This window comes from Haemaphysalis longicornis, unplaced genomic scaffold, assembly GCF_048455015.1.
Source record: "Haemaphysalis longicornis isolate Haplotype H1 unplaced genomic scaffold, Haemaphysalis longicornis Haplotype H1 scaffold_1, whole genome shotgun sequence".
NCBI lineage: Eukaryota > Metazoa > Arthropoda > Arachnida > Ixodida > Ixodidae > Haemaphysalis > Haemaphysalis longicornis.
In genome coordinates, this window is record NW_027526203.1 from 268,480,736 (window position 1) to 268,491,742 (window position 11,007).

Consider the following 11,007-nt stretch of genomic DNA (forward strand, 5'->3'; position numbering starts at 1 on the left):
GAGGGTCACCAACCGAGCATTCCGTTCATGAGAGGGTATTGACAGGGGCTAATGACTCAGATCGGGGGGACATGTTGAGCAGGTCGTGTTTATGAAAACTATCGTTGCGGTGGCAGAACAACCATACCATTTCAGTGCACCTCTGAAAGAGTGCGGTAAGTGCCTCACGGCAGAACATTGACTTTTTAGCTACCGACGCTCTTATGGGAGGAGGAGGAGGGCATATATCACTTTCGACGTTTTATGCGGAGTCAATTACTGGTATATGTCGAAGAAGAACTGATCCTTGTCTTACCTGCACGTTTCGCCGCAGCCAAAAGAACCACGGTGCGCGGGCTCCGGGGATCAGAGGCGAAGAGGGAGAAGGCGGCCAAGAGGAGACTAGCGACCACGGCACCGAAGCCAAGGATGAGGACGCATGGGCGTACCGTACCCTCTACGTCCGGGTGGCGTCGCGCCAAATTGGTCAGCCGTACCACTAAGCGGACTTGGGAGCGGCCGGAAATCTCAGGCAGCAGCCGGCAGCCTCGGCGTGCACGCGGGGCGGACACGACCGAACGTACAGGTACGTGCACATATACTTTCCCGGAGTGTGCTCGTCTTGTACTATACATGTGCGCATGGTGCATCTCGCTTCAGGATCACGTGGGCTACACTGAGACGCGACGGGCACGACAGTGGCCTTTGTGTGAGCTAAGCACTTTGAAAGTGTGGGTGCGAAAATGTGTCGGTGGGTGCAAAGCACACACACGCACGCGCGCACACACATACGCAAGCACATACACACCCGGACACAGACCCACACAGAAGCACACACATGTGCACACGGACACACACAGGCCCACACAGTAGGACGCACACGCAGAGACAGAGAAAGAGAAATAGACTTTACTGACTTATTTATCCGCAACTAGCTGTTGTACTTATGATGTGAAATTTCGGGCAATATTCTTATTATGGCGTATATATATATATAGGGGCTCACAAAGGCTACATATTTAACGCGAAGCTTTGCATGGCTAGGCGAAAGGAAAATCCGGTGGTCTCGTGTACGCAGAAAACTCACCCAGCGCAACGTCATGCGCATGCGTGAAAAAACCCACGTTGGAGAAGAATTAGACGCAAGGGGAGAAAAACTGGCTGGGATTATAGATGACGTGGCTACACTCTCGCATCTACCGACACCGGTAAGCGGGAACGGCGCATAAGGGAGAGCGACAAAAAGCCTATCACGGCAGAGCGCGCGCGTAGCGAGCTACGGCGGGAAGCGCAGGTGAAGCAACAACGGCGGGCAGGGCAACGGCGGTGTGGGCAGAGCAGCTTCAACGTGGCAATGGCAAACACCGGCCGCACGTTACTTCGAAATGGGTAGGCCACGCGTAACATGCCGGCCGCACGTAACAGCCTGGCTGGTTAGACACCTGTACGAAACGCTTGGGCACGTTTTTGTTTAAACATAAAAGGGAGTAAAAGTGGCTGAAGTGTGTTATTGCAAATTCCAGACTCTCTCGCCGCCCGTTAAGATGCCGAACTGAATTTTGCATGTATATGTAGACCATACAAAAGTCTAAAGTTGTTTCAGCGATGTGTCCTGACCAACATATATGTCTTTATTCTGGATTGTGTGGAAATTGCGTGTTCTTATAGGTTGCTCAATGCGCGTTCGTCCCATTGGCATATCGGAATGGGTTGTGCTGAAATATATGCTACCCGTATATTCAAATGCACAAACACGAATTCAGAAATTTTCCTTAAGATTCACTGAAAGGAGGAGAGGAAAGTTTCGCAATTACATCCCCAACGGAGTAAAAAGGCCTAACAGGCGACATCAATTCCAGACACAGTGCTGGACCTATATACAGGAAATTTCGGGGGCACAAGCGGAAAAATTTCGCTACCTGTAAAAGTCCCAGACGGGGCCCCTTCGCCCCCTCCCTAGTGTATACCAGTGGCCGGCTTGTCAGTTGATAGGCATCCGGGTTGCATGTGCCGATTGTTGAGGATGTGGAGTGCGTATGTGCAGATGGGGCGAAGCGCAGGGAGCCAGTGCACCCGCGCTCGCGGAACCTGCCTGACTTGAACGCCCCGGTTGTGCGGCCAAGACGGACGCCCCCTCAAACTCTGGTGGGTGGAGAAATGGCTCGGGAGACAACACTGGCACTGCAGCGCCCGATGATCGCCACCGGAAAAGGCGAAAAGTCGGGCGGTGCTATTGGAGGCTGGCACGAGAACTCGTCACGCTTTGGCGGCGGAGACCACTCGGGTGAAACAAAGCGCGGTCAGTCTCATTCCTTTTGATCCGCAAGCATTCTTTACCGAGTACGTCAGCAAAATCAGTCCGTAACACCGAAAGGCGGGTGACGCCGTATACCTGCTAAGTAAAGGCGTAATTGGTGTAACACATAAGCCGTCGTTGCAGTGATGCAAATGTAGATAACTGGACGCCTTACAATCGACAGGGAATGATTACACAAAATTCCTGGAGGCACTTAAGTCTGCTTACGGGCTTTGAATGCGAAAACCGGATGACTGCCCCTGGCTTGGCGGTACGTATCAAAGAAAGTGTTACCGCGCCTATTCAAAATCGTTCAATTTGAACGATACCTTAGGAGCCCTTTTTCATGACGTTCCAGGCGTTTCCGGAACAAGTAAGGATATTTGAAGTTAGCTCAAAAAATGCCCTTTCAAAATCAGTTTTGTTTTCATTTTTGGAACAAAAACATTATTTTTGGCACGCGTTTGCATCACCTGGGTGTAGAAAAGTAGCGTGGTCATCGCGCACCACTGCTATCAAAGAAGAATGCGTGCCACTTGTAATTACTCTGCATCAGCGTTTGGTTTTTTTATGATCAGTGCACGGATGGTGAATCAGATGATTTTCAATCGCCAGGTTTGCACTCTGACAGTAACAATTCTGAAATCGGCTGAAAATATTAAGCTGTGCCTGTTTGCAAAGTTACTTGATGATTTTAGGCAGTTTATTGCCTTCGCGCACGTTGTTGTAAGTTGCGTGGTAGTTCTACTTACCACAGGACCATTCGCGAACAGTTTACAACAGCTTCAGTTTCATTTCTGCATAGCGAAATTCATATTTGGCGCTACTACGCAGTTACCCAACTGCAAGCCTAACTGCCATGGCGCCTTCGGAGTCCGCTACTGATCCACGGAAAAAAGCATGCCGCTCATGATCTCACCCCACCCTAACCAGGGCCCGTTTGCCCGTACGCATAAGTTCCCGATTAAGTTCCCGCTTACAAATAAGACGCCAGTAAGTCGAAGTCGGCCACGGCAAATAAGCCGGTTGCCAGAAAACCTGACGGAAACGCTGCCTTAACCGAGCGTTTGTATCAGTTTCGGGCAAACGACTAATTACCTAGACCGCGCTAAAGTCGTAGTTGAGACCTTATTCCCACACTTATCGCGTTCGGGCAAACGGGCCCAGATTTCTATAAGAACTTCTTATGCAAAAAGATAACACCCAGTCGCCAGATATCAGTTCCGACGAGGAGAGCGCTTACACACCGCCAGCTGTTCGCCTGCCACTTTCGTTTCCATACGAGGGCATCTCCGGAGGTCTGGTGTTGCTCCTTAGTTCAACTGTCTATTCGGACCCGCCGCGGTGCCGCGGTGGCTCAGTGGATAAGGCGTTGCGCTGCTGAGCACGAGGTAGCGGGTTCGATTTCCGGCCGCGGCGGCCGCTTTTCTGATGGAGGCAAAAAGCAAAAACGCCCGTCTGTACGAGATTCCGGCGCACGTTAGATCTCCAGGTGGTCAAAATTAATCCGGAGCCCTCCACTACGGCGCGCCTTATCGCCTGCGTTGCGTCTGAGCGTTAAACCCTATAATCAACCAATCAATCAACCAATCAATCAAGCGAACTGTCTATTCGGACAGAGTCTCCAACAGTTTTGGTATTGTTTCATTTCAAAAATGCTTGGTAGCGCTTCAATACAGGAGGCTCGTAGTGCTGAACTCTTATCGCGCAACAGCTACTCGGCCAAGGTTTGCAGGGGAAAATTCTAGCGCATCACACCCCATTCCTGCAAGCAAGGCTACAAGAGCGAGTCAGAAGATGATTATAAACCGCAACATTATGTTTTTAGGGATAACTAACAGTGAACGTCCACAAGCATCAACTGCGGAGTTTCGTTTTCAACTCCACGCATATACGTGGGTTGATTATCGTGGGTTGATACGTGGGTTGATTATCATGCTTACTGCTGCTAAAACGATTTTCAATCCAATCCAATCCAGTCCAGTCGAGTCCAGTCGGGTCCAGTCCAGGCCAGTCACTGCTCCTCGCGCATGCGCAGCAGGGCTCTCCAGGAGCCACGCGATACGGCTATCAAGTGGCTCCGGCGCAGCGTCAGACTTGGCTACTGCGCAACGGAGGCACACAGCTGGGCACGCGCCGGCGCCAGTGCGTTTGCCGCGGCTATGACGTCACTCCTCTGGAATGCGCAGACCGGCGAATGTGCAGACCCAGTTCTCTACACACCCGTACTCATACAAAGTAAAATCAAATTTAATCCAATCCAATCCAATCAAATCCAATCCAAATCCAATGCTCTTCACGCTTGTGCAGAATGGCCCTTCAAGGTCCACGCGAAACTGCTCAACCTCGGCCAGTGTAGCTTACGCTACAAAATTAGGCTCACAGCGCTCCATAAGGATGCATAGGGCCTTGATATCTTGATATGAGAGGTACATGCCCCTGCTAAAATACCTTCCTAGCAAATGATTTTCTTTTTTCAGAGTGCGAACACTGCTGGCACTAGAATACGAACACAGACAAAACAGCTATACACAACACGATTGAAGGGCGCACTACCAACTGGTTTTTAACGACAATGACAAATCGTACGTTCGCGCTTCAGGGAAAGGTGGACACTCGATAAACAAAAATTGGGCACACACTTGAGATTGCTTACCTGTGGGGATGTGAAAGCCGAGCAACGGCACCAGAGCGACACTGCGCTCCTCCACAGCGTAGTACCCCGTTCTACGCTCGCGCTGTACTATCACATCACCCCCACTCCCCCCAGGGCCTAAGTCCTTTGCATCTAGGCCGATATATTGTAAGTTATATCCCAGATATCGTTGAAGCTTTTGAAACCGCGCATTGGGGCGTGGAATTCACATTTGTAGAACCGGTTAATAATGCTATCCTGCTTCTGCCCATAAGTCTAAAAGCCGGAACGTCACACACGTGTTACTGCTAGGGTGCGAGAGAATGAACAGCCCTGCCAGCATACGTATAGACGGTATTCGTTGAAAAGTTTAGCGGTCAATTTCTTCGCTTGGCAACGCTGGAAACGGCCACAGACATGGCGCATGCGCCACGGGAACGGCGCGGCTTGGGCCAATGCGGCCGCACGCCGAAGAAAAAAAAAAAAAAAAAAAACACCGGCGTGCGTCATCTGCTCCGTTCCAACCCGATTCTAAACGGTGGCGTAAACAGAGATGTTATTAACAGCACTCACATTGAACTTGAGGCAATACTTTGCGTTCGGAAGAGTTTGTAACGTGAAACACAGTCATGTGTTTCACAGTCGTGCTTAGCATGGGCAAGTACCGCCATCCCGCAGAGCCCGACGTAACGAGTGACCGCGCACTCGCGCGGTTGCATGGAGGAGAAGAGGGGTGCCTGATCTGGAGATCGTGCGCCCAACGTCGCCTAGCAACAGACGCTTGGCCACAGATATGGCGGCACACTCCTATGGTTGCCTGCATGCATTCCACGCAATTGAATACCGGCTATACGCATACTCGAAGCTATACAGCGCTATCCCCAAGCCTTGCATATCGCAAGCTGTCACTGAATATGGTGATCGCAGAGTAACTGAAAGCCTCCCGTTTCAAATTGATCGCTTAACAAAAACGCGTTTCACTAAACTCGCGCTTGTTTTTGTAGCTGGGCGAAGTGCTAGAAAGCCAAAAAAGGGCGAATAAGCGACTTGGCGTTCAGAAGTGTAGTAAGTCTACAACACGTTAAAGGAGGAAGGCTCTAGGCATGACTTCCCCGTAATGTTTTCGCAACGAGATAACTTCAAATGATAAGCAAAATGCTAATCCAAACACAGGGGTACAGTTAAAGTTCGTTGGCTGTTACTTTGGGATTATACATAAGCTACCTCTATGACACAACAGAAAATACATTGGTCAATAAGCACTTCGCATGAATGAAAGAATCAGAGGGCCCAGCAGCCTATGCAAGCATTTATCTGTGCGCACTACAGTTGTGTTAAGGTCTACAGATGAGAATACCCGCTTGGTATGGGAGCCCATCACCACAGTTAGCTTTCGCTGTGAGACAGTGCGTAGGCTATTGTGTACGCAGTGATTTATATTGTTGGGCTAAAAGTTTACCCGTCCCTGTAGCGTGTCTTAATGTTTTCTTATTACACTCGTCAATATTGAAAATTAGTTGGCGGTGAGCGCTTCAGCCTTTTCATCGGTAACTTCTCTCTGGGTTAGCGTATTGCCAGCAATGTTCACAGCAGAAAGAAAAATAATCATGCCACTCTGTGAAACCAGATGACAAGCGAAGCATTTTAGCGCGCGACATGGAGTTTACAGAGAATTTGGGTGAAATGTATCGGCAAATTTTATTTCCCTTCGGCGCTGACGGCGGTGAATCCTCAGGAAGACACACAATTACAGCCGTTTTCTGCTGAGCATTCGCGATAAAGTTGGCTTTGCCGCAAGGTGTTTTTTGCGTATGGAGAACAAAAAAAAGCACTGAACCCTAGCTTATGTTAGTCCCGCAGTCACCTTGTGTGTGCGTGCGTGTATATGGGAGTGTGAATATAATGCGTTGAGCATTGTGTCATACCTATTATCTAACCTCTTTTAGGCTTGGAAACCATGGGGGGCCGCTTCGTCGGCGCTACAAAAAACCACGTCGAGGCGGTCACCAGAAGCCATGCCGTCGATTCCTCTATCGATGAAGAGTAAGCCACGACGCTCATCTCTTTTCAGCGGTGTGTGATGCGGAATCTAAGAAAAAAATTGCGAGACTTAAGTGCGCGACAAGACGCCTTAATTTACTGGGAATGTCCTAGTTTAGATCTGATGGCCTGGCGTTCATCAAGCATGTTGCCCCAAGGCAACATGTACAAATTAAAGTGAAACCGCAACGAAGACAAACGCAACGAAGAGCCAAATTCCGTGCAAAACACTGAAATTTAGCGTTCAGTAAATACGTGGTTCTCAGGAAATTAAATTAACAGGTTTTCTTTAAGTCACAGCTACTGATTAAGGGAACCCCTCCTAAATGCGATGCATAGTGATGGTGAAACCCGCACTACTTCCAGTTTTCACTTTTCGGCGAACGACCACCGTAATTTTCCGCGGTGTGTGAAGGAAATGCAGGGGTGAATTTGTCCGTGCCCCCTTCCCCGCTACGCACGTTTCCACATGGCCTGCACCTTCGCAATCATCTGTAAGCTGACAGTACAAACGGAAGAGAGTACCCCTATCGCGTACCCCTCTTCCCCCTCCCCCTTTCTACGGTTATGTCTTATCGAATAAGTGCGTAAACCTTACAATACAAATCGTAAACACTGCGTGCAGTGTTTACGACTTGTATTGTTTTTTGGCTTCGCTACAAATGAGCATCGCGATGCTTTGTTTGTCATGTTTACAATTATGTACACCTCTTCCCTTCGATCTTACAGTTGTCACTGCAGTCTTCTGGCAACACTTCAGCTACGTCAATTAGCCCTCTTGAATACATTTTCAAACGCTGTACATAGTTTGTTCGGTCAGCCTAACGCGTCATCCAATGTTGCACCTTAATTATGGAAGCCTTTACCGAGTTTTTACGCTATTTCAAAAAGCCAAGCACGCAACGCACAATCTCAAGCGAGAAAACAGTTACTAGGAAAAATCATATTGGAGTCATCTACCAAATGGCGGAATAGAAACAGAGGTTCCGGAAGAAAGACGTCTTTTTATGCATGTGGAGCATATCCCTGTGAGCTCCACATGACTTTCTAAGCCACCTTTTTTGGACAGGGTTTTCCTAACTACTAACACTGGCAGCACGGTTCGTGCATATGGCCATGGGATAGCGAGGAGGAAATCCTAGGAAAATTTCAAACTAACCATTCGTGCACAGCCTAGAATCGAAGAGTTTTCAATAAAAAAAAACGATTCAATTGGTTTTTACGCCAAATTAAAGCCACTGCACTTAGTGTACAAAATGTTTCCTGAAAAAGGCGGAATAACTACAAGGAAATAAACTCTCACGATGGGAGCTCGAGCAGTGTCAGAATAAGAGCCGCGGTTATGGGCGCCTTCATTCAGTTTTTGCCGCCGAGACGCTGTAATAATTTTAATTTAATACAATATAATGGCATAAGCATAATACTGCTATCCATATTTTTGTTTAAATATAAATTCGACGATTTGATGAGGTGCACGCTTGGTATTAGCTACCTTATAATCCTACTGCGCCGAAACTGCCTCACGTACACCTTGTGTCGGCATGTTCTCTGAACACAATATCAAACGCATATGCATACGACTTCCTCTATCATGGTTTTTCTATCCCCTTTCTCCCCCTTATTTTTACAAGTGACGAGGGCGTGGCCGCCGATATGTCTGAGGAGAACGAACGCTAACCACGCCGCAAGGGACCTGAAAGCTCCGACACGACACCGGCCGATGACTTCGTGGATGAAGCCTTTTATAGTCCGGCGGCAACCGACGAGGTACACCGTTGAGCCTTGACTGGCGGGTAATAATAAAAAAAACTTTAAGTGAGAAAAAGCAAATGTTCTTTCTTCTTCACGAACTTCGTATTCATTGCAAAGTTTAGCTGGCGATTTCTTCGCTTGGCAACACTGAAAACCGCCATGTCCGTGGCCAGTGTGCCAGCGCATGCGCGTGCGCCCGCATTTCGCAGAAGAAAAAAAAACGCACTAGCTGCCATTGTCTGCTGCGCTTCAACCCGATTATCGGCAGTGGCGTCAACAGAATCACACTCACATTATGTGGTTGCACTGTGCGTGCCCTCGAGCACTTCGCCTCACCGGAGGATGAAACTGCGGCTGCGAACGGCACGCATAAGTCCGACGCTGCAATTGGCTGCTGCCGCGGATGTCGACGCAAGTGCACCCACACCGTATCCACGACTTTATGTCTGGTAAGTGCCCTCTAAATACGTCGTTGACTACAAAAGCCGAATAATTTCTTTGGAGAAATGTTTCACGCGTACGCCGATTTAGTCTGGCTTTCTCGCGCGCTAAATGTTTCACACTCAGAAAAACAACTCACCTCCGACATTAGAGCGCGGCGGCTGGCAATCAGCTGCTCTGCGGCGGCGACTTCATACGCGTCCGGCGATAGGTAGATCGTATTGTGCAGCACTCAACAGTACTTGGCGTCGAGGTATTACTTTGCTTTCAGTGGGCAACAGTTTGGAAAGGAGGCAGTACCTGCTGTCAAACGGACCACTGCACTCACGTTGCAACCTTTGTGCCCCGACCAACTCGCACTCGTTCGTATGGGCCGGGTTGAATTGCAGAGAATGTTGTCACACTCATGGGCGGAAACATGACTTTTCGCGTAACCAATGTTATCGCGGTGCAACTGACTATCGAATCTCTCGCACACGCCTTGCACGAAAACACAAGCTCACGTCACGCGGCACGCGGCCTACCTGGCTTGTTACCTTGTTACTATCCTGCGCGCACAACAATATTAGCACGTCCTGCAAAGATTTGCGAGTGAAAGCCTGCCTCGGACAGATGACAACATGCCGCAGAATGGCCGGCGCAAGGGCGCCTCGCTCTCGGCGTGATTCAAACTTCGGTGGCGGTAGACGCAGCACGCTTAGACTTGCCCAAACGGACGGACGCCGCTGCGGTGAACTCCTCTCTTCTCTCTCAGACTCAGCCTGCGCCGCTACAACCGACCCTTCACAAACTCTGGAAAGAGTGCTGTGTGTGTCTGTACTATGTTCGCGCCGTGTGCAAAAAGCAGGGGGAGAACGTGTTTGCCCATTAGCGTTTCGGGTATAAATACGAAGCCCCGAGCGCATAAGTTTATTCGTTTAGGAGCTGCGAATCAATGCTGTCACTCTGCCCGTGTCCTGTACTGTAACCTCGCCCGGAAGGGTATTGTTCCTGCCTTGCTTCGGCTCATCTCTCGCCATGCAGTAAACCAGTTAAGTTTGCCTTCGGATTCTTGTCGTCGTCACCAAGGCAGCAACTTTTGCTGGCCGATCTTCACCACGCTACCTCGCATGAGGTAGGCGACGGAGCTCGGCACGGGGACGCTTTCCCGTATGTAACCACGGGATGCCAGCTGTGGGATGGCAACTTCGTAACAACCTGCTACGCTGACCACTAAACCGTGGTCCGGAGCGGCAACCTCCAGAAGCAATAAAGAGTTTTAGCACTCCATATGTTCCGAGTTGTACGTTACCGTGTTGACCGGGACCCGTCTGGGCACTTGTGCATTCGTCGCGGTAGGGGGGATTAGTTCCGCGGGCTGGCCCTCGCCATGCCCGTGGATTCTTCACGGTTGAGTGCGCCTCCTCGCCGTTCCTCTTCGCCCTTCCACGCACGCAGGCGCAGTCGGGTCCCGGTAAACACGGTAACTACGTAAATGACGGAACAGACGGACTGCTAAAACTCTGTAATATCACGTGCGAGTTGTCCCCTCGGGACGTCGAAGAACTCGCCACTGCCATTTGCGCAGTGTTTACTCTCTATCGGCGACTATTCGTATCCACTGTTGCAGCAATGTGCAGTCAATTAGCATCGATGAGAGTGAAAATCTCGGAAGGGAATTTTTTTATTGCCTTCCGAGACTTGGCGTAAGCATATTTTAATCCGACCCTTACTGAATAGTATGCCCATGGACCTTCATCCTCGGAGGATGAACTTCCGCAGCGAAGCCTACGAACGCATCTGCCGAAGTCGGTCGGCCTGTTTTTATTATTATTATTATTTTCCGGGATTTTTTTAATTGAAAAATGCTCCCTTAGATCAGTTA

At 49.5% G+C, this 11,007-nt stretch overlaps 1 protein-coding gene across 1 annotated transcript in view; it reads left to right on the plus strand.

Annotated features, from left to right (window-relative positions):
• The window catches only part of LOC144158869 (uncharacterized), a 72,998-nt gene extending 64,232 nt beyond the window's left edge, over window positions 1–8,766 (plus strand). The window contains exons 10-13 of the mRNA XM_077690044.1: window positions 314–565; window positions 2,024–2,278; window positions 6,857–6,953; window positions 8,582–8,766. Of these exons, the coding sequence (XP_077546170.1) occupies window positions 314–565; window positions 2,024–2,278; window positions 6,857–6,953; window positions 8,582–8,627 (650 nt within the window). The 3' untranslated portion in view covers window positions 8,628–8,766. The remainder of the gene's footprint in view (window positions 1–313; window positions 566–2,023; window positions 2,279–6,856; window positions 6,954–8,581) is intronic.
• Window positions 8,767–11,007: the final 2,241 nt, after the last annotated feature.